This window comes from Eschrichtius robustus, chromosome 14 (genome assembly GCF_028021215.1).
Source record: "Eschrichtius robustus isolate mEscRob2 chromosome 14, mEscRob2.pri, whole genome shotgun sequence".
Classification (NCBI taxonomy): domain Eukaryota; kingdom Metazoa; phylum Chordata; class Mammalia; order Artiodactyla; family Eschrichtiidae; genus Eschrichtius; species Eschrichtius robustus.
This window is the reverse complement of record NC_090837.1, coordinates 26,122,385-26,144,722: the sequence shown is the minus strand read 5'-3', so window position 1 is coordinate 26,144,722 and position 22,338 is coordinate 26,122,385. Positions and strand designations below refer to the sequence as shown.

The 22,338-nt window shown below is 55.0% G+C and overlaps 1 protein-coding gene across 2 annotated transcripts; it reads left to right on the top strand.

Moving 5' to 3' along the window:
- Window positions 1-546: 546 nt before the first annotated feature.
- GUCD1 (guanylyl cyclase domain containing 1) lies at window positions 547-12,707 on the top strand. 2 transcript variants are annotated; one of them, XM_068562412.1, is made up of 6 exons: window positions 547-805; window positions 5,132-5,216; window positions 6,066-6,231; window positions 7,412-7,503; window positions 9,512-9,624; window positions 10,311-12,707. In XM_068562412.1, the coding sequence occupies exons 1-6, from the start codon at window positions 763-765 to the stop codon at window positions 10,400-10,402; spliced, it is 591 nt and encodes a 196-aa protein (XP_068418513.1). In that variant the 5' UTR covers window positions 547-762; the 3' UTR covers window positions 10,403-12,707. The 2 variants fall into 2 exon arrangements, with proteins under 2 accessions (XP_068418513.1, XP_068418511.1); XM_068562410.1 differs by having other exon boundaries at window positions 552-805; window positions 9,383-9,624.
- The last annotated feature ends 9,631 nt before the right edge of the window (window positions 12,708-22,338 follow it).

The following is a 22,338-nucleotide window of genomic DNA, read 5'->3' as shown; positions in this document are numbered from 1 at the left end:
TGACCGGACCCAGGTGCCGCCGGAAACATCGACCCTCGGGCCGGCAAGGGCAGAGGGGGGTCGCGTTTCCAAGCACCCCATACCAGCGACGGGCTGGACGGCAAGGCGGGCATCGGGGGCGACAGGCGGTGGGGCCGAGGGTCAAGACCTGCCCTCACAATCTAACCTTGAGAACCCGGCAGCGCCAGGTAAGGGGCGCCCTAAGCGAGGCGAGTATCCCACCATACGGAAAGGGAAACAGGGACGGAGCGGAGCGGGGGCGGCCCGTGACTGTCCCTCCAGGGGGTCGGAGTGGGGCTTGGTCTCCCGGAGCCCCGCGCTCTGCCTCAGCCCGAGGCTGGCGGAGGAGCTGGCCGGGCAGAGGCGGAGCTTGCCCGGGGAAGAGCCTCTGGGGAGCCCGCGTTCGCGGAACGCCCGGACCTGGGCGGAGCTTCCGGGGAGCCGGGCGGGGAAGGGGTGCGAGGCCCGGGAGGCCAGGGGCGGGGCTCCCGGGAGCCGGGACCGCTAGCGACCAGACGCGCTGAGATCCCGAGCCCGGGGGCCTGGAGGCGTAGGAGTCGGGGCGGGGCGGGCCGCGGCCTGGAAGGGCCAGGGCGGGGCTTGGGGCGGCCCAGCCGCTGCCTCCCCTTCACCCCAGCGCGCTGGTGCTGGCGGTGGCTGCCCAGGAACCCGGCGCGCACGGGTCCCGCTCCAGCCCCAGTCAAAGCCGAAGCTGCAGCCGGCTCCGGGCCGGGGCCATGGGAGCCCCCCGCCGCCCGCGTCATGAGGACGGAGGCGGAGGTAGCGGGGCCGCCGCTTGAACCCGGTCAGTGTTCCTCGACGGCTCAGCTCTCACCCCGGGGAACAGGGGGGACCCCGCCCTAGCGCGGGGCAGGGTACGGCCGCGCGACCTTGGGCCGACGGCCGCCGCGTCCCGGGCTGTAGAGCTTTGAGCGAAACCTGGCCAGGTGTGCACTCCGCCTTGGCCACCCCACCGCCAGCCCGGGTTAGTTGGGGTTTCCTGATACTCCCTGGGCTGGGACCCCAGGCAGCTCTGATTGCGGTCATGGTGGGAGGGTCCCCGTTGAGAGGCAGGAGCGGCACCTTCCCCAGAAGCGAAAAGTCCTCCTGGGGCTTGGAAGATCTTGTCCCCTCGGGTAGTTAAGGCCTAGAAGGACTGGGAACTGGTTGGGAGTACAGAGCAATGGGGGAGGGCCTTCCCCTGGCCTTCCAGACTCGGCGTTTTGTCTTGCTATAGTTCTTCACTCTCTAGTTCCTCTGGCCCAGGTGGCCTGAGTTCCTTTGGGGCGGAAACACTGACTGACCCGTTCAGTGCCCCGGGCCTCAATTTGCTTTTCTAAGTGGGGGAGGGGGAAAGCAGTGATTCCTGCTCTGCTTAAGGCACAGGGTTGATGAGAAAGAGAAAGGGCTGGTAAACTCTAAAGTGAAGTGCCAACACACTGAAGAGGTCAGGAGCACAGGAGACCCCAACCCTAAGGCATTAGTGGGACACTGTGATTGCAGCAAGGAGTAGGGCCCGGGGCTACCCTGGGATTTGCCTGCCTACTCCTCTAATTACCTAACTCTGTGATCTTGGATCAGACACTTGCCTTTCCTGAGCCCCTGCGGAGTAGTGACTCAAGTTTACAGGGAGCTTTCTGTGGGCAGGCACTATGCTAAGTTGTTTACGTGCAGAGCCTCGTTAATGCTCATAATGACAAAGTCGGTTACCAATGTTATTTGCACTTTTGCAGATGAGCAGACTGAGGCCGAGAGGGGTTAAGTATTCAGGGCCAGTGAGCTGTCTTCCTTCCTTGGCGACAGCTGCCAACTGAAGCCAGGCCAGCACCTTCCAGGCAGACCCTAGCTCTCAGGTAGGACAGTCCCTTGGCTCCAGGCATCAACATCTGGCAGCAGTTTGGGCTTGGAAGGCCTCGCCTACTCTTATCACCCCCCACAGGAGTATCTCTGGGTCCCTGTTGGCTGACCTGCTTGTGCCAGGATTCGGGATGGCCATGTGGGGACGTTTAGCCACATTGGGGGTGGGGTAAGGATAAAAGAGTTAGAGATCAGGGCAAGAAGAGAAGGGGCAGCAGAGTTCCCGAGGGCCCTAGAGAGCCGCCGACCTCTGCGACGTTTACAGCTGGGCATAGGGGAGGCACAGGAAGAGTCAAAGCCTGGCCAAAGATGGCCCAGCTAGCTAGTGTCAGAGCCCAGGCCACAGAGCAAGGAGGGAGCTGTGAACAGAGGGCCACAGTCTGGAAGCCTGGGGGAAAGGGGAGTATTGTGGTGACACATAGGCCTAGGTATCTCGAGGGATAAGGCCTTTTTGGAAAAAAACGCCTTCCATTCGCAATTCAAGCATGTCTGTGTTCCTGCTGTGGTCTGAGGGTTGGGAGGAGGCAAAGGTTGTCTGCCTGCCACTGAGGAATTCCCAGTCTGTCCAGTGGGGAAGTTACACACCACCTCCAATCCTCCATATAGAGGGCCTCAGGGAGGGAAAGAGACCAGAACATTTGGATGGGAGACCACCTTTCGGACTAAGGGATATGCAAGAGCAAAGACTAGGGAGTAAACAGCCCATGTAGAGAAAAACAAAAAGGCAGTTTAAAGCCACAGTGAGGGGTTCTTGAAGAGGGAGGCACCCCCCACAAGGGGACAGCACACCGCATAGGCTTCTCTCTCCACTCAGCCCGTTGGGGGATTACTTTAGGATGTGAACACCTGGAGGGCAGGGCTTGGTCTCAGTTACCTGTAATGTCCCCAGAGCCTGGCACAACAGTGGTGCTTAATAAGTTCGTTTTTTTTTCCAGCAAAGGTTTGAGTTACTACTAAGCATCAGACACTAGGCACTGGGAATAACAGTGAACGAGATTAGCACATTCTCTGCCCTTAGGAAGCTTAAAGCCTAGTGGGGAGACAGGATAGCTTTATTTTATTTTTCTTGTTTTTGTTACTTTTGCTAAGTACTGTGAAGGAAACAAGGAAGTACTGTGAAGAAGAGCCCCTTCTCCCAAAGGTACAGTCAGAAAACACCTCTCATGGGAGGAGACTTTGAGCTGGGACCTGAATGACAAAAAGGGGAAGACTTGAGTACTGAGGGTAAGAGAGTTCCAGAGCTGCACATATAAAGGTCCTGGGGTGAGGGCCAAGGTGAAGCGAGTGGGGTGGGCCCTACAGGCCTTAGTAAGAGATAAGAACGTTATTCTAAGAGCAATGGGAGACTGTGGAAGGGATCCCTCCAGCTGCTGTGTACAGAAACAGGAGAGGGGCTGGGGGTAGAAATTGGGGCAGAGGACAGGCAGAAGTCAGGCAGGATGGAGCCCTGGGGGCTGAATCCATGACAGTGGGTGGAGGGGAATATCAGAAGGCCTCTAGTCATGGCCTGGGTTCCTTTTAGAGCCTCCTGGGGTCGGGGAAGGAGGGAGCAAAGCCTGAGCCTGCCTGATCTCAGTGTGCCAGACCCCAGCTAGATGGAGGTCAGGGCTCATGGCAGCGCCTGTGAAGGGCTTCGCACACATTCTTGCCCCAAGTGCCCACAGCACCCTGCGGGCTGGCGTCTGTGAGAAAGGAGCAGGCACCGAGGGGCCGTGTCACTCAGCCAGCTGGTGACCTGCACTCACCCGTGCCATCCTGCCTTCCAAGGGCCCCGCAGGTGAGGCATAGGAGGAGAGAGGACAGTACAGTGCAGCAAAGGAGCAGTCACGGGTCCCTGCCTCCTGGGAATCCGTGACAGCCCAGCAGGGCACAGATGAGCTCGATGCGAGGATCTCCTCCTGTGAGCCAAAGCATGAACTCTGGCCTGGCAGAGTGCAGATTAGGGAAGGGGCATAGCCAGCCTGGGATCAGGGAAGGCCCCAGAAGTGCTGGCATCTGAGCCAGGCCTTGAGAGCCGGGGAGTGTTTAGACATGGGGAGTAGGAGCTTGGGACCCACTCCAGGCAAGAGGCTGCCCGGACAAGACCAGCAGGTTGAAAGGCCAGGACAGACTCCAGGATTCATGGGCGGCCCTCCTGGTTGGTGCACGCGGGGGAGGCCAGGGCAGCTCTGCACAGACCAGTAGTGGGTTCAGGAGAGTCCCCCAGAGACCCCTGAGGCAGGGAAACCACATGGGCTGAAAGGGCGTCCTAAGTGAACAGAGTGCTCCCAGCCGGAGAGAAATCCTTCCAGTTCTTTAGACTCTTAAGCTCTGTCCAGACTCACAGGATCCCAGGGCAGGAGGGTCCTGCAGGCCACGTGCCAGCTTGCCCACTGCAGCCCTGCCTGGCGCCCCCTGGCTCTCCTATCTAAGGCGCACCCCCCGGCTTCCCCTATCCTGGCCCCTTGTTTTTCTCCTATGCTGCTTGTTTTTGCTGTCCACCAGGGCAGGGACCTGTCTGTGTCACTCACAACCATCTCTGGTTCACATGCCAGGCACTTATAGGCTCTTGGGAATTATTTGTTGATTGAACAACTGAATCAGACCAAAGTCCCTACTTTAGAGATGGCCAGACTCAGTCCAGCATGAGGGAGTCAGTGGCCTAGCCCACAGCCGGCCAGTGACAGAGCCGGGGCTGGAATGCCGGAATGCCTAGGTCGGGCCCTTTCTGCTCCGCCCAGGGTAGCGTTCCACATGCAGACACGTGACAGTCCCCTCCTTGTAGCCCTGGGGGCTGTGGAGTCAGGGGCCTCAGGAATTCAGACATGAATATCTGCTGAGTGCCTCCCGGCTGCCGCCCTGTCCCTGCCTCCTCGGAGCGCCCACCACAGAGAGGGCTCTGGAGAGGGGCCTTTGGGGCTGGGAATGCACGGAGTGGGGGGCCAGGCACGACAGGGGTCGTCATGGAGAAGTGACATCTGTGGACAGGAGTTAGCTGGTGAGGATACGGGGAGGCGAGGAAGCAGAGGGTGCCGGGGCAGCAGCCATGAAGGCCTTGCCCTGGGAGGTATGGGAGCCAGCCCACTGGAGGGTTTTGTGTAGGGCTGGCCTGCTCTGACTGGCATTTCGGGGAGATCACTGCCGTGGTGAGGAGAATGGATTGAGGGGCCTTTTGTAAGGCTGTGGACTGGTCCCTGAACGGCCCCTGCAGGATCTGGGCAGCAGCTGATTATGGTGGGAGTGGCAGTGGTGGGCCCTACACCAGGGTCTGTGACCTCCGTGTGTTTCCATGCAGGGGACTTTGTGCAGCTGCCCGTGCCCATTATCCAGCAGCTCTACCACTGGGACTGCGGCCTGGCCTGCTCCAGGATGGTTCTGCGGTGAGTGCGCAGGCCTTAGCCCTCCCAGTCCACAGCACCTGCTCTTGCGGGGGGGCACACAGGGAGAGACCTGGGTGGGATTCATTGTCCACGTGGCTCTCCTCTGTTGGGGCTTGTGGGAGGCCCAGCTTCCATCCAGGCTCCATCCCACCTGCAAAAGCAAGCAATGGTGGACCAGGCCTTCCAGGTCTGCGTCCTGAGAATGCCAGGGGCTCTGGAATGGCCAGGAAGTCCCAGGTGCCCGGGCCTGGCCCACAGAGTGACCCCATGATTGAGATGCGGTGTCCTCCCCACTTCTGGCCTTGGACTCTTGGGAGACTGAGTCACTAGGGAGCTGACCGCTGAGCTGAGGCTGCATGAATATCACAAGAACCTTGACCACTGGGGCACGGAGGGACCATAGCCATCTCCTTGTCAGAGTTTTCAGGCAGCAGCCTAGAACCCCAGGGCAGCCTCTCCCTTACCCATTTTACCTCCTGGAATTCCAGGCAAGATAGGGTTCAAGAAAAGGATTCTGTGCCTAAAACTTAGAAAACCACTGATGTGGTCCAAGCACTTAGATGGTCCTAGAGATGAAGCTGGCGAGGCCAGAGAGGATGGCAAGACTTGACCAAAGTCACAGCCAGCAAGAGAGGTCAGACGCAGAATCCAGGCCCTGGACTCCGTGGCTGGCGCAGTGCCCCCAGCAGCCTCGGGTTGTGCCTGGCGGTGTGTGGGCAGGACGTAGGAGTTATGACAAGAGACAGAGCCTTCCGGGGGGCACAGGAGCTCAGACAGTGGCTGGCAGGCCCTCGGGTAGAGGGTGACCCAGGCCAGCTTCCCTGACCTCAGCAGCCCATCTGCCCACAGCTACCTGGGCCAGCTGGACGACAGTGAGTTCGAAAGTGCCCTGCAGGAGCTGCGACTGACCAGGAGCATCTGGACCATCGACCTGGCCTACCTGATGCGCCACTTTGGCGTGAGGCATCGCTTCTGCACCCAGACCCTGGGCGTGGACAAGGGCTACAAGAACCAGGTGAGCGCCGGCCACTGGCCTTCACCAGGTGTGGTGATCAGAAGAGGGTGTGGTCCAGACCTGGACACCGAGGTGAGCACGTGGTGTGCAGAGACCGGGGAACCGAGGCAGACGCGCTATGGGCAGGACTTGTGAGCTGTCGGACCAGATCACCTTGGGTCCAGCTGCTCAGAGGACCCCAGTGGCGAGCCGGGTCCCTCCTGACACCCCCACCACAGACACCCACCACCTGCCTTCGACAGCACCTGACGATGCACAGAGGAGCATCCGGGTGACCTTCCCGTGTCCTTCCCTGTGTCCCAGCATGAGCCGGGCCAGGCCTCAGAGCACACACTGTCCTCCTCCGCCATCATTCGCCGATTTTCTTCCTTCTCATGGGGACAGCTGGCTCCAAGTTGGGTCATTGGTGTTCTGGAAGAAAAACCAATATACTATCTTTCGTTTCTTTTATTTTTCTTTTTAAAAAGAATGCCAGCATAGCCTTGCCAATACCCCAGTGCATTTTCCCACCCTGCACAGCTGGAGCTGGTGTCACCTGCCTCCCGCAGGGTGGCTCACGGCCCACGCTCCAAACTTTGGCAGAGCAGAGTCGCTACCGGCATCGCTGGCAAGAGGGTTGTCGCATGGTGGCCAGTGCCCGTCAACCTAACTCTCCTTTGAACCTTCTAGGCCAGGGGAAGAAGGCTCACGGATCTGGCTTGGTCAGCGTGGCCGTGAGGCAGAGGAAAGGGCCTAAGAGCAGGGTCTTTTCTGCCTCCCCCACAGGGGCTCTGGCCCCCTTAAGACCCCTGCACCAAACAGAGATTGTTCCTTGCTAACATATACTGGCTGAGCCGAGTGGTGGCTAGATATCTAGGGGCCTCAGCCAGCCCATTTGCTCATTTACTCCAGACTCCTGCCCATCAGGGTACACAAGCCCAGGGGCGGCTAACCTTCCTCCGGGGGCCAGCCTGAGCCTGCTGCCCACCCATCTCCTGAGCATCCTCCGCATTCTCTGTGTGGTCCTGTGCTCCCGGCCAGCCGCCCTGCCCGCTCGGGACAGACACAGCTTTCCGCCCAGGCATGCTGCCTGTGCTGTCGTCCTGCAGGCTGGGCTCCTCTGCTAACTCCAGAAGGTGCTGTTTACTTCATCCAAGTGGGGTGAGGGCAGTGGCCTCTCCAACTGCCCTTCTCTCTTCAGTCCTTCTACAGGAAGCACTTCGACACAGAGGAGACCCGGGTGAACCAGCTGTTTGCACAAGCCAAGGCCTGCAAGGTGCTGGTGGAGAAGTGGTGAGTCCACCCCACCCCTGCCCTTCCTTGTGCACCTGCTCACCCACAGACTTGCAGGTTGCGGGGAGGCCTCAGGAAAGGCTGGGGAGTCAGGCAGAACTGGGGTTTCCTACCCAGCTGGCCCTGGGCACTGACTGACTTGCCCCCCCTCCCCAGGCCTTAGTTTTTCCATCCATAAAATAGGGACAAGTGGGGCTACATGACCTACTATACACAAAACTCTGGCCTGGAGTAGATCCTGAGTGGGGGATGGAGGGACAGGTGAGCAAGACAGACTCCAGCCAGCCCTCGGGCTGCTCACAGAATGGTGGCATAGAACAGAACACAGGGACCCTAATAAAGGGGTGACGGCCTGGGGAGCATGCTGGCACGGTGACGGAGGGTGACAGGGACAGCCCAGGGTGACACTGTCTAGGGAGGCCTGGCTGCCAGATCTCCCCACGGGCTGCTTGACCTTACGTGGCTCCCCCTTCTCATCTACACGTGGGGGCAGGACTCAGGAGACCCCGCGAGCGACTTGCCCAGATGCGAGCCATTTCTTTCCCTGGGCTCCCTGTAGGCACTGCGCCCAGGCCTGCTGGCTCAGACCTGGGCTGGGCCCCCAAGACCTCTCTTGGGTCTCCCATTCCCCCCAGATTTCTGTTTTCATTGTAACGTAATCTAGGCACACGAAAGCCCACTGGGAAACAGGGAAAATGTCTCCACACATCCTTGGGCCCCGTGAGCACATGTTGGAGGGAGAGGCAGCCGATGTGTGCTTAGTGGCACTTGACAGGTGTTGCCTTGTTGAGTGGAGAGCTGGGGCTGTCCCCGTCCTCCAGGTGAGGAAACTGATGGGAAAAACAGCGTGAGCCACCACGGCCACCCCAACACCTCAGCCGTGCTGTGACTCGAACCTGGGACTTGCACCCCCGGGGTCCCATGGAGTCTGCTCTTTTCCTTCCAGCCCAGCCCCTGCTTTTCCCGGTAGCTGAAATCCCACTCTAGTACATACCATTGGCAACTCAGCCAGCTGTTTCATTTCAAAGACCAAATGGAAAAATGGCATGTTTCCCTGGGCCAAGGCAACAGACCAGATGGTCCTGTGACTCAGCGTGGCTGGAGTTGGGCCAGGCCATGAGGTGCTAATGTGTACTCCTGAGGAGCTTGTAAGGACGGAGGGCCCAGAGTGGGTGAGCGTCCCCCCGTGAAGATAGTGGGGCCCCAGGCATAGAGGACCCTTGCAGCCCTTCTCCCCTCTGGGTCTTACTTGGACTTGCTTCCTTCTGGGGGCATTGGAGGGGGGCCGTGCCTAAGAGTCTGGAGCAGCTGGCTGAACTGGGGGTTCCCCTCGACATGCTGCTGACCAGTCCTTCCTGGGCAGCCCCTTCTGCCACGAGGAGCCTTAGAGAAAAAGAAAAATAACCCTTTCAGAGAAGCATTTGGTTTTGAAACTGGTGAAGGCGTGCTTGGCTCAGATTTTGGGAAGCAAATTAAACCAACAGTTTACATTAATCACGCATCATTTAGGGTAGAAGACCAAGGCGGGGGGTGCTTGTACAAAAGAATTCACTAACCAGGTCAAGAGGTGGGGTGCTGCTCCAGTGGCCCTTGATGGGGGTCTGTCTGGAGCTGAACTGTCACCCTGTGAAGGGCCTGATGGGGCCAGCTTGTCTGGGCACACTCAGAGCCCTCCAACCCTGGTCCCATGCTTGGCCCCCATCTGAGCCTGGGCCACCGTAACAAAGCAGGACGTTCCCACCTGCGAGGAGCTCAGGGCAGACACGAGCCATGTCCCCAAGCTTTGTGACACAGGACAGGACAGGGTCCAAGGGGGGGTCCACTTGAGAGACGGGGAATGGGGCCCAGCGGTGCCAGCTGACCCTCCTCCTGCCCACAGCACAGTGAGCGTGCAGGACATCCAGGCCCACCTGGCACAGGGCCACGTGGCCATCGTGCTGGTGAACTCAGGGGTGCTGCACTGCGACCTCTGCTCCAGCCCTGTCAAGTACTGCTGCTTTGCCCCCAGTGGCCACCGCTGCTTTTGCCGCACCCCCGACTACCAGGGCCATTTCATCGTGCTGCGCGGCTACAACCGGGCCACTGGCTGCATCTTCTACAACAACCCGGCCTATGCCGACCGTAAGTGTGGCAGGTGGGAACAGTGGGCAGGGCGGCCCCTGGCCCCCATGACTCCTCCCATTCAACCTGGTGTGGCCAAGACCTACCTCAGTGCCTTCTCCCCAGAGCCCCTGCTCCCCCTGGACTCCCTCATCCTTGCCACCCCTCTGGCCATGCAGGAAACCAGCCACAACTTGGGGCTGTGCCAGCCTCCACACCCCCGTCATCACAGGCCAGCCCTCTCTCCCTCCCACTGCGCCAGCCCCCTACCACCTCCCGGGGCCCACCCCGCTGTCTCAGCTGCACGGGCCGCAGTTTCCATCTCCCCCAGGCCAGCTCTCCGAGGACAGCCAGCACACTTGTCAGAAAGGGAAGTCTGCCCAGCCCTGGCCCCAGCCCTGGCTCCAGAACCCACCAGGGCTCCCATGGCCCTGGGGATGGGGAAGGACCACCCTGACTCACACAGACTTATCCCGTGCGACCTCGCGCGTGTTTCTTCCCCTCTCTGGGCCTCACTTTCTCCATCTGCTGAACTGGGGAAAGGTCAGAGAACAAGCTCACAAAGGCTGCAGTAGGCAAGGAGGGCTTCCTGAGCAGTGAGGGGCAGCCAGGCATGTGGGATGTGGCTTCCCTGGGCGCTAGTCAGGAAGGTGCTCGCCTCACCTGCTGACCCTGCTCTGCCCCTCCTGCCCCTCCTGCCCCAGCAGGAATGTGCAGCACCAGCATCAGTAACTTCGAGGAGGCCAGAACCAGCTACGGCACGGATGAGGACATCCTCTTTGTCTACTTGGACAGCTGACAGCAGGAGCCTGGTGTGCCCAGGCCCTTGGACCCCACCCTGCCCTGCCCCAGCTGGGCCCACTCAGGAGGCCCTGGCCCAGGCCTGGGGCTGCCAGGGCTCAGATGTGGAACTGTGGCTCCAGCTCATGTGACCAAACCCCAGGGAGTTCTAGGAGGCTGAGTCCCACCTGCTTAATCCACCAGCGCTGAGCCGTCATGCCACTTACCCTGCACTCCTGCTGGTTGCTGGGCCTTCCCCGGAGCATCTGAGTGGAGCCTCCCCCAGGACCCCAAGGCTGACTCCAGCTGTGTTCGGGGGACATCCACCCCTACAGGTGCCCTTGTTGCCTGTGAGCCAGACCCAGGGCAGAGGGAGAAGCCTGAGCCCGTCTCCCCACAGACCTGGTGACTGAGCCCTGAAGAGAGATGTTGCTTGTCTGTTTGTTTGGAGACTGCGTAGCCGGCCTGGGCCCCAGGGGCTGGGACTGCTCCAGCCTTGCAGGGACCTGGAAGTACTGCAGATCCCCCTGGGCCCTTTGGTGGATGCTGCTGCCCCCTCCCACCTTCCAGTGGGACCAGTTCCTGCAGCTGATTGCAAGGCTTCTGGCCCCTAGGGAGGGCTGGACCTCAGGCAGAAAGGACTCTGAGGCCCCTACGGCCTTCCAGGTACTCCAGCTCCTTGGGGTGGAAACCTGGGCTGCAGGTGGGACCCTGGCTCCTGCTGGCCAGCAGTGCTCACAATGCCTGACCCCGAGGGCCAGGAATAGCTGCCTGGGCCCCAAAGATGCTCACACCCACGAGGCTTCCTGACTAGGCAGGCAGCGGGGCTTGCGTCTGAGGGCGGGGAGCCCCAAGTTTCGCAGGGTTGGTTGCTGGGGCCCTGGGCCTGCGTGGCTGATCAGTGGCTGGGGATGGGGGGGCGGACTGTGACCCTCCACCACCCACCCTGGTGTTCACATCAGGACCTTTTGCACAGAACTTTGGGTCTCTTCTGTCTGACAGGAGGGGTGTTGCCTACCCAGGATCACACAGCACGGCACCATAGCATGGACTAGAGCTGTTTTCTTTTTCTTTTTCTTTTTTTTTTTTTTTTGAGAGGGGGAGGGTGGTGTTTCTGAGATTTAAGTTTTCACTTTATGGGGGTGAGGCTCAACCTCAAGACAATAATAGTGAGATTGTAGGTACTTTGGAACCACTGACACCTCTCTTCACGGGGCAGGTAAGCCAGCCCAAATTCTTTTTCAAAGGGGCCTCTCACTATACGGACAGAATCTGGCCCAGGAGAGTGGTGGAGCTGGGTCTTGAACCTGGGTCTGCACCTGAAAAATAAGGACAATGGATCGTTCCCAAAGGGGCTGGGGACACCCACGCCTCGGGTTGCCTCTGGCTCGTGGGGTAGGGATGCCCCAACAGCCACACCGCTGCGGCACCCTGCATCTCGGTCTTCCGGTGCCCAAGGCATGATGTAGGGCAGCTGCTACCCCTCCCTCAGACTGCAGACCATGGCCATGCTCTGCGTCTGCCCCCAGGGAGCCGTGGCTGCTCTGAGGGGCAGGGGTGGGCTTTGCTGACAAGGGCTGTCAGACCACCTAACCACATTGTTCCTCAACACCAGACGGCCTTGACCAAGAGGGAGGCGTTGGCTGGGCAGCCACCCTGGGTTTCAGAGACTAGTGCTGCCTGCAGACTGGCCTCGTGTCCACTGCCTTAATGCTGGGTGGCCCAAGATCCCAGGGAGCGCTGTCCCACGCTCAGGAGTACCACACATGGTGGCTTTGGGTTTGGGTGTCCTCAGCAGGGGTCCAGGTAACACTGGTGAGGACAGATGTGTCAAGGGAAACAGAGGAAGTGGAGCTTTCAGGATGGCTGCCTGTGAGTGAGGCTGGCACGGAGAGCAGCAGCCTCCACAAAGAGTGGTCACGGCACCTCTGTCCATCAGAGACACTCAATCCCTGGGCTTGGAGGAGGGCTTCTCAGGGCAAGTGCAGGTTAGAGGTCACCTGTCTGGAAGATTCACAAGAGCCGCCTGCCCCTGGGATGGTGCCACCTTCCTGGGGAGGGTCATGGAGGCAGGACGCAAACATTGTGTCGTGTTCCTGCACAAATCATGAAAATGGGGCTGGAGACAGAGCCCAGACAGCAGGAACTCTGCCTACAGCACGTGGCACCACAACCCCCTGGCCACACACAGGGTGCCACGCTGGACAGTTGGCTATGTTCACTCCAGCCACCTGGGGACAAAAGGGATCTTTTACATTACAGAGATTTTATACATATATTTTGTTTGTAATGAGCCATTCTCAATAAACATCCTCACTGCGAAATGAGTGGTTCTTGTCTTCTCCCCGGGTTCTCAGCATCAGTGCACGGGAACCCGAGCCCTCGACCTGCCACAGCGGGTTTAGCTGGGACTGGAATAGCTTCCTGCTTCTCAGGCTTGCATCCCTTCCAGTGCCTGTGGAGGCACAGGCAAGCGGTGCTGGAGGTGGAAGAGCCTCGGAGCTCAGCTCGACCTTGACCATGGTTCTTGGAGAGGGCCTGGATGATGCATAGCTGTGGGCAGGAGGAGGACCTGGGAGGGCGGGTGAGGAGTGGGGGGACAGTGGGGCTCACAGGAGGGCATGGGGGGTGCAGAGGGCAGGGCTACAGCCCTCCCTGCACCCTGAACCCTTATCTGCTGGCTACTGCACTCCTGGCATTTTGCTTGATAAGAATCTACAGAAAAGGACTTCCCTGGTGGCACAGTGGTTAAGAATCCGCCTGCCAATGCAGGGGACACGGGTTCGATCCCTGGTCCAGGAGGATCCCACATGCCGCAGAGCAACTAAGCCCGTGCACCACAACTACTGAGCCCGCGTGCCTAGAGCCCGTGCTCCTCAACAAGAGAAGCCACTGCAATGAGAAGCCCGTGCACCGCAAGAAAGAGTAGCCCTCGCTCGCCGCAACTAGAGAAAGCCCGCGTGCAGCAACGAAGACCCAACGCAGCCATAAATAAATAAACAAACAAAGTTAAAAAAAAAAAAAAGAATCTACAGAAAAAGGAAGTGTTTGGAAATCCTGCCTTATCTGGCATCCTCAGACCTGCCCCAGGTCCTACAGAGAGCTGATGGAGCCGGAGCCTGTAGGTCCTGGTCTCCGGCCAGTGCTCTCATGCTGGCTGACTGCTGCTCGGCCCCTCCCCAAGCCCCACATTGTGGAGACAGAGGTCTCTAAACTGGAGAACAGCCCTCTGGACACAGCTTCAGTCAGGGAGCTGACCACCTGAGGTCAGTGTGCCCAGCTAGTGTGCCAGGCAGCAGGGCAGGTGTCCTATGAGTGTAGCCAATAGCATGTGAGCCCTGGCAGGGAGCGCACCCTCTGCACTTGAGCATGAGCCCCTTGCCCACCCGGGGGGAAGGAGCCCATCCTGAATGGACATATCATGGGTCGGGACAGGCATGGAAGAGATTGGTTTGGGGCCTCTGAGTGGCCCCTGAATACAATTATGCGAGGAAAATGACAGAATGAGGGAGGCATTGAAGCAGGAGGGACCAAAGGCAGGGGGCGGGGCATGGTGAGTCCTGGGTGGGATACGTTGCCCAGAGCATGTGGGGGGGGGGCATAGTGAGGGGACAGGCTGAGGACTCCTGGGAAGGGCCCCACTGGGAGCCAAGGGGCCAGACCAAAGCAGAGGTTTGGGTGCAGGTAAGCTGGCGCCTTTTGCCCAGGGTCGCTCATGGGGTTACATGAGGGTCTCTCAAGCTGTTGGGCAGGGTTGCAATTGCCTCAGGGCTGGACTGGGGCTGAAGCATCTTCTTCCAAGCTCACTCATAGGGCTGCTGGTCACAGGCTGCCTGGGTGTCCTCATGACATGACAGGAGGTAATAAGAGAGAGGGAGGGAAGGAGGGAGGGAGAGAGCAAGAGCACGAGAGCGTGAGAGCAAGCGTGAACACCAGGAGGCAAGGATCACTAGAGGTCCCATAGACCAGAGCTAGGAACGTTCCGGAGACCATCCTCTCTAGCGTGTCCTGAGCCACGCCCTTCAGAATACTAATGGTGAGAAGTTCTATATGACGGGGTGCCCTGGTCAGATCAGCTTGGCAAACACTGCATGCTGCAGCCCCCGCCCAGAGATTTAGGATGTGCAGAAAAGACTCTATAATCCTGCGGCAGGGGGACCCCATTCATTTAGGGTTTCCCCAAACTGCTTTGCCACAGAGCTTGTTTCTGTGGAACACTGGTATTCTGTGAAACATGCCCATCCTTGGGTAACCACTGGTCTAGTCCAGTGGGGAGACTGCAGCCCAGAGAGGGGAGCGACTGGCCCGAGGTCATTGTTCAAAGGGTTATGGACAGAGCTTGACCCAAACCCATCATTGCTGCTTTCCCAACCCTTGGCCCAGGTCACGGTCAGAAGCAACCCAGTGGCCCTGCAGGAGTGAGCCATGCCAGCAGAGCCAGGAAGTGAACTCTGAGTTCTGGAGCCAGAGCTGGGCTGCACTGGCCCCGGGGGGCCTGTCTCCAGGTAGGGAGCCTGGCGTGTGGCCCCAACGCTCTGGAGGAGCACAGATCCTGCTCTCCTCTGACTCACCTCCGTCCAACTGCCCCAGCTGCAGTATCCAGGGACCCACATCATGGATTTGCCCTGGCCTGAGGGACAACTCAGATTTACCTGAAAAAACTGGCAGCTGATCCTCCAGGGGGAACTTACATCCCCAACTCCTTCTACCAAAGCAAAGCCACTGGTTCTATGGTGACCTCAAGTTCCCCCAAATGCCTGGGTCTTATTCACCAATGGGTCAACTAAGCTGAAATCCAGTGGTGTCCACTGGCTGCTCTGCTGTTTACCCTCAGCAGCACGGCCCAGAACCAGAAATGGGTGTGAGTCCTCTGCTCAGTAGCGAGAATCCCAGGCCGTTCTCATGCCCTAGGCCAATCCTCCACTTGGTAAACCCCGATGTGTTTTTACTGGCTCTTGGGCTGTTGTTGGGTCTGCCACCCTGCAAACTTCAAACTGTCTAGATCACTCATGTGGATGCCCAGGTCTGTTCTCTGATGCGACCAACCGGGATAAGGCTGGTGATTGCACCCCTGTGCCACCTGATTGCCACCTGGATTCATCACTGGGCTGGGTATGACAACACACCCGCCACCTTGGACCTGGAGCAAAGGAAAAGTGGTTTCTGATGCAGAGGCTACCACTGCATGCCAGAGTTGTGATTCCTGCCAAGGGCTGGCCCATTTCTCTTGCAGGGAAGGAGGTCACCTTGCCCAGGGTGTGGCTCCGGGAGGCACACCTCCGACTCCATCATACCTCCCACCTGCTCTCGGGGCTATTCATGGTGACTCATCACGGTTGACACTTTCTAGGGTTATGGAGTTGCTGTTCCATTCCAATCAGCCAACTCTGGGCACACCGTTGTGGCCCTTGAAACTAATCTGTGTGGTGTTTTTTGGCTTTTGGGGCCATTTGCAGTCTGACAAGGTGTACCTTTCATCACAAAAGCTAATCAACAATGAGCAGAAGTCAAGATATTCAGTGGACCCTCCACACTCCCTGCCATCCACCCACAGGCATCTGGAATCATTCAACACTGTAATGCCTCCTCAAAAATCAACACAAAAAGGTTTCTGTCTCTACTTCCCTCACTGCCTCCTGGTCCACACACTTCTGTAAAGCATTTTGGTCATTGAATGCACCTGTACCTAGAAAAGCCACTTCCTGGGGACATCTGGATGAAAGTGGTAAGAAGGTCATAAGGACCTATTTCGAAATTTGGGGATTCAGACTTGACTATTCCTGGACACCTTGCTTCTTTATTTCCCCTGAGAGCAGCTCTGGGCCGGCCTGGTTGGCACATTTTCTAGGTGAAAGCCAAGCCAAAAGGGGGCCTAGGGATTCAAACTTGATTCTGGTTCAGCCACTTTGATTCTCTTGACGGACTGGCACGGTCTTAGATCACAAGGGCTGCAACCACTTGGGTGAGGACATTGCTCGAGGAGAACCCCTACGGCAGCCCATGCGGGACAAAGTGGGGAATATATTGGGTCTCTCTGCATTTTATAAAAATGCCCTTTTCTTCTTGCACCTGACCCTTCCAAACAAAAGGCTTGGGTCTGAGAAGGAGAAAATGGGGGAAAAAAAATTAACAGGTGACATTTTAGCTACTGGAGTTTAGCTATGCTGATTTTGGAGGGGGAGCAGCAACTCTGGCCCCCAGGTAGGAAACACCTTAGATCCCAGGAGATAGGTAGGGAGAGGCATTAATCACGAATGATCTTTGCCTTTCATAATTGCCTCTGGAGCCTTCCCAAAAAATGCCCTGGTGCAGTTCTCCCAAACTTCTGCAAGCACCTTAAATGTAACAGGGTTTGCCCTCTTCCTGACCAGATGGCTTTGACTACAGTGTGATTCCTGTTAACCTCACCAGAAGTCTATTGGAAATGCAGGAGATGTGGTTGGCTCCTGTATCTTCCAGGAAAAATTCCTGCAGTACCACCAGATGCCTTCCCAACCCCCATTCCCATAGAACTCACTCAGTCACCCTGTGGGGAAGAAGAATGCCACCCAGCTGGCGGCATGGGCAAACAGAATAGATTGGATGACTGCCCTCAGGCAGTCCTTCCAAATACGAGGATCAGACTCAATCATTCAAACTCACCTGGGAACCCAAAGGCCTACGAGCTGGCCCGGAGGCCACACTAGAGGCATTATCAACCTCTGTCTTGATGGATGGAGGTCCCTCTTGGGGGACCCCAACACTTGTAAATAACACTTTCTTTCTAGGGGCACCACGTGTGCCCTGATGACTGTACTTGTGTGGACGCCATGCATGAACTCACCAACCTCCCTGAACAGTGTCTTGCATCTTTGTGGTGGTTGTAACAGACCTTCAAGTGTTTATTTATTTTGTTTTGGTTTTTTTTTTTGACCGCGCCGTGGCTTGCAGGATCTTAGTTCCCTGATCAGGGATCGAACCTGGGCCCTCGGCATTGAGAGCACAGACTCCTAACCACTGGACCGCCAGGGAATTCCCCCTTCAAGTGTTCAAACAAATACCACCAGTAGGTTGGGTAGCCCACAGACAACTGTGGAGACCTCACTGAAATGAGGCTATCCTGAGTTACCCTGGGGAGCTTCCTGGACCAATAACTGACCCATTATTTAGGTGGACTCTGTGGGTAGTTATCCCTGGGATGGTAGTCTTTGATTAGAAACAGTGATGTCCCTGACAGTAGCTGAAGTGACCAGTGGTACCACCTTGGCCCTGGAAGTCATTCAGGTCAGTGTCAACTTACTGGCCAGAGTGGGTACGAATGATAAACTTGCCTAGACTTCTTCCTTGTGGGCCAAAGCGTCGACTGGGCAATACCTAATATAACCTGCCATTCTTGGATTAATGACCTAGGCTAAGTGGAGAGGTCAGTATTTGAGAAAGCCATTTGACTTTTTCTAAGATAGACCTTGATGGTTTATGGGATTTGTCCAGCCTGTTGGGTCGAGGACCCAGGGGTGGGGGGCGGGTGGGGGAGGTGGGATTGAGGTTAATACTGCAGGTGGGACTCATCCTGCTCCTTGAAGCGCTGTGGATGAAATTAATTAAATGCCGAGAGACAAACTGAATTGATTTAGTCCAGCTTCTGTTGATCAGATTAACGAGAGCAACTGTTGGCGTGGTACACTCATGGGGAAGTTGCCAGAAGTCAAGATGGTGTAGAAATGAGGGGTGGATATTTTTGGAAGTTATCGTTGTGGGTCTCTCACATTTCTCGAGTTTCTGCCTGACTTGCGAGCTAAAGCCATGAATGCCTTTGTCCCAGACTATTTTTCAAGGATGTCTGCAGAGCCAACAGCCTTGTAAGATAGAGATAGGTCTCCCTCCAGAGCAAAGCATAGGTGTTCTTGCGACCTTGGTAGAGAGGGGCAGCGTCTGTCTTTAGAACAAGGAGCAGACATACTTTACCATCCAGTATAAAAGAGTCAAATTCTCTAAGCTCTCATCTCTCTTTTTCCCTTTCTCTCCTTAATGCAACTCACTGTGTGTGTAGGAGTCACTTGGCCCTCTTTGTGTTGTCTTGTGGGAATTGGGGCTCAGGGAACTCCTGCAAGAAAATGCTGGTACTCTGGCTGCTGCTATTGTTGTAACGAAGTCCTTTGTCTCTGATCCAGGATTGTTGTGTCTTTTGCTGAGCATCCATGAAACTGAGATCAGCTAACTCATCAGCTTGCACATAGGGTAAGATCTCAGATTCTTCCCAGTTCTCGACAAGACGTTCATGCTTTTCAACACAGTGAATTCCATTTCTTGGGACCTACCCTAAAGAAAACAATAGAAATAAGACTAATTTAGCCATTAAAGTATTCATACCAGCATCATTTGTAACAGCAATGAATAAGTACATACATACATACCTTAATGTCTAATGTAGGGGAATAATTAAATAAATAGGGGGCCATCTACATGTCGAACACTATGCAGCTGGTAAAGTGTTTAAAAACAATTTTTTTTTTTTATGGTGAAGGAAAATGTTCACATTACATTGAGAAACAGAAGGGAACACCACAAAATTATATGGACATTATGATCCCAATTATGTTAAAATAGGCATAGTCCATAAAATAGGACTGAAAAGAAATATGCCAAAATGTTAGCTATGATCTATCTCTGGGTTGGAGGACTAGAGATGATTTTTTTCTCCCTTCTCTGTATTTTCCCTTATCTTCTAAATTTTCTATAAAATATTTGCTCACTACAATCAGAAGAAAAAAGCCGATTTCTCTTTTGAATACCACAGTCCCCAGCCATGAGATCCTCTGCCCAGGGTCCCAGCTGAACCAGCGTGCCTTCCTTTGCTCTACAGAATTTCCCCAGGGGCCTGCTGTGCACCTGGAGCTGGGGACAGGAGAAACAAGAGCAGAAGCCCAGCCCTCAGCCTGCACCATGCAGACGTCTGCATTCCAGGGCCCATGACTCATCGTGGACTGAGGCGTGTGGCCAGGAAGGACTTCCCAGCACAATCATTTAATGGGTGTTGTTGGTTTTTTGGATTTTTTTAAAAAAATAATAACTAGCATTTGTTGAGCTCTTACAAAGTGCCAGACTATTCTGAGTGCTTTACATCCTCATAACAAATCTATTAGGTAAGTACTACTAATTTTTTTTTTTTGGCCGCATTGCATGGCTTGTGGGATCTCAGTTACCCAACCAGGGATTGAACCTGCGCCTTCGGCAGTGAAAGCCCCGAGTCCTAACCACTGGACCACCAGGGAATTCCCTGTAGTTTTCATTGTAGAAGTCTTTCACCTCCTTGGTTAATTCCTAAGTATTTCTTTTTGATGCTATTCTAAGTGGAATTGTTTTCTTAATTTCCTTTTCAAATTGTTTAGTGTATAGAAATACAACGGATTTTTGTGTGTTGCTTTTGTGTCTTGTTGCTTTGCTAAATTCATTTATTAGTTCTAATACTTTTTTGGTATGAAATCTTTAGGGTTTTCTATATACAGGATGTCATCTACAAACAGATGCTTTTACTTCTTTCAAATTGGGATATGATTATTTATTTATTTAATTGCTCTGGCTATAACTTCCAACACTATGTTGAATAGAAGTGCAAAAAGTGGGCATTGAGTCTTTCACCATTAACTATGCATGATGTTAACTGTGGGTTTTTCATATATGGTCTCTGTTATGTAGTTTACTTCTGTTCCGAGTTATGTTGAGTGTTTTTTTAAATCATGAAAGGGTTTTCAATTTTGTGAAATGCTTTTTCTACATCAATTAAGTTGATCATCTGAGATTTTAATGTGGCATATTACATTGATTTTTGTATTTTGGATCATCCTCGCATTCTGGGAATGAATCCCACTTGGTCATGGTGTATAATCCTTTTAACATGCTGCTGATTTCAGTTTGCTAGTATTTTGTTGAGGGTATTTGCATCAATATTCAAAGGGATATTGGTCTGTAGTTTTGTTTTCTTGTAGTATCTTTGTCTGGCTTGGGTGTCAGGGTAATGTTGGCCTTACAGAATGAGTTAAGAAGTGCTCCCTCCTCTTCAGTTTTTTGGAAAAATGTGAGAAGAATTGGTGTTAGTTCTTCTTTGACTGTTCGGTAGAATTCGTCAGTGAAACCATCAGGTCCCAGGCTTTTCTTTTTTGGGGGAGCGTTTTGATTACTCCTTCAGTCTCCTTACTAGTTATAGGTCTATTCAGATTTTCTATTTCTCTGTGACTCAGTCTTTTTTTAATAAATTTATTTATTTATTTTTGGCTGCATTGGGTCTTCATTGCTGTGTGTGGGCTTTCTCTAGTTGCAGTGAGCGGGGGTGTGCGGGCTTCTCATTGCGGTGGGTTCTCTTGTTGCGGAGCACGGGCTCTAGGCGTGTGGGTTTCAGTAGTTGTGGCACGCAGTCTCAGTAGTTGTGACACACCTTAGTTGCTCCGCGGCATGTGGAATCTCCCCTGATCAGGGCTCGAACCCATTTCCCCTGCATTGGCAGGCGGATTCTTAACAACTGCGCCACCAGGGAAGCCCCTGTGACTCAGACTTGATAGGTTTTGTATTTCTAGGTATTTGTCCATTTCATCTAGGGTATCCAATTTGTTGGCATACAATTATGTTGGTTCGTAACCTCAGGAGTTCCCCGGGTGAAATTTAAAACTGGCCCCTGCTCTCGGAGGGCAAGAAGAGACCAAAGAAAGAAGCAGCCACTCCAGATTGGCAGGTGGCAGTTTTAATAAAAGGACTTACATAGGAAGCTTGTCTTGGGCGGCTGCAAGATGAATAGATCTCTGCCACCTGCCTGTCAGAATTTTAAGAGTTTACACAGTTGCCTTAATGGGGTTCAGTCACTAATACAGTCCAGATGGCCTCAATAACACACCACTCTCTCAAGGCTGCATCACCAATGTCGCTCCTAATGTAGGAACAGTGGGCAGAATGGACATTCCAAGGACACGGAAGAGGGTAAGAGCCTCCAATTGCCCAGGTCCAGCTCACAGCTCATCAGTGCCTTTAAATCCAATCGAATTAGAGAAGAATTCCAGGAATCCTAGAACCAACACAGAAGACTCATCCTTGAGATTCTGTTCCTCTAGAAACAGTTCCAATACCAGAACCTACATCAGTCAGGGTCCACCAAAGAAAGAGAAACAGGGGAATTCCCTGGTGGTCCAGTGGTTAGGACTCTGAGCTTTCACTGCCGAGTGCGCGGGTTCAGTCCCTGGTCAGGGAACTAAGATCCCGCAAGCAGTGAGGCATGGCCAAAAAAAAAAAAAAAAAAAAAAAAAGCAGCAGAAATGGTAGGATACATATTAAGGAATTCATTGCAAGGAATTGATTTCAGTGACTGTGGGGTCTGGATGGACAAGCCTGAAATCTGGAGAGCAGGCTGTCAGGAAGGGCAGACTGGAATGCTCGGGCCTGGGCTGAGGCTGCTGTACACACGTGAATCCCTTCCTCATCCGGGAAGCCCTGCTCCCGGGGCCTTTTGACGGATTAAATCAGGCCTACCCAGATTATCTAGGATAATCTCACTTGCTTGGTTAACTGGCTATGGGCTTTAATCACATTGACTAAATACCTTCACAGCAACACCCAGATTAGTGTCTGATTGAATAAGTGGAGACTATAGCCAAGATGACTCTTCCAATGACTTTCCCCCTGCCCGCAGCCACCAGGTGCCTCAGTGACTCTGGTCAGCCTCACCTCCCTCTAGCGCATACACTCCCACGCTGACCCTCGAATTGCTGCCAGTCTAAACGGAGAAGCGGAGAAACTCAGGACTGGGGCCTCCCACCTGTGTAACTTCAAACCAACTTGCACAATGGGTGCCTGGGAATGTCTTTATTTATTTTTTTAAATATTTATTTATCTATTTATTTATTTTGGCTGTGCCGGGTCTTCGTTGTGGCACACGGGATCGTTTTAGTTGCGGCACGCGGGCCTCTTGGTTGCAGCATGCATGTGGGATCT

What these genes read in the sequence shown, in the direction of transcription:
- GUCD1 (XM_068562410.1), top strand. Translation starts at nt 763, where the DNA reads ATGAGGACGGAGGCGGAGGTAGCGGGGCCGCCGCTTGAACCCG. An exon ending in GGGGCCGCCGCTTGAACCCG is followed by an intron (nt 806 to 5,131) that starts GTCAGTGTTCCT and finishes GTTTCCATGCAG; the next exon opens with GGGACTTTGTGCAGCTGCCC. An exon ending in ACAAGGGCTACAAGAACCAG is followed by an intron (nt 6,232 to 7,411) that starts GTGAGCGCCGGC and finishes TTCTCTCTTCAG; the next exon opens with TCCTTCTACAGGAAGCACTT.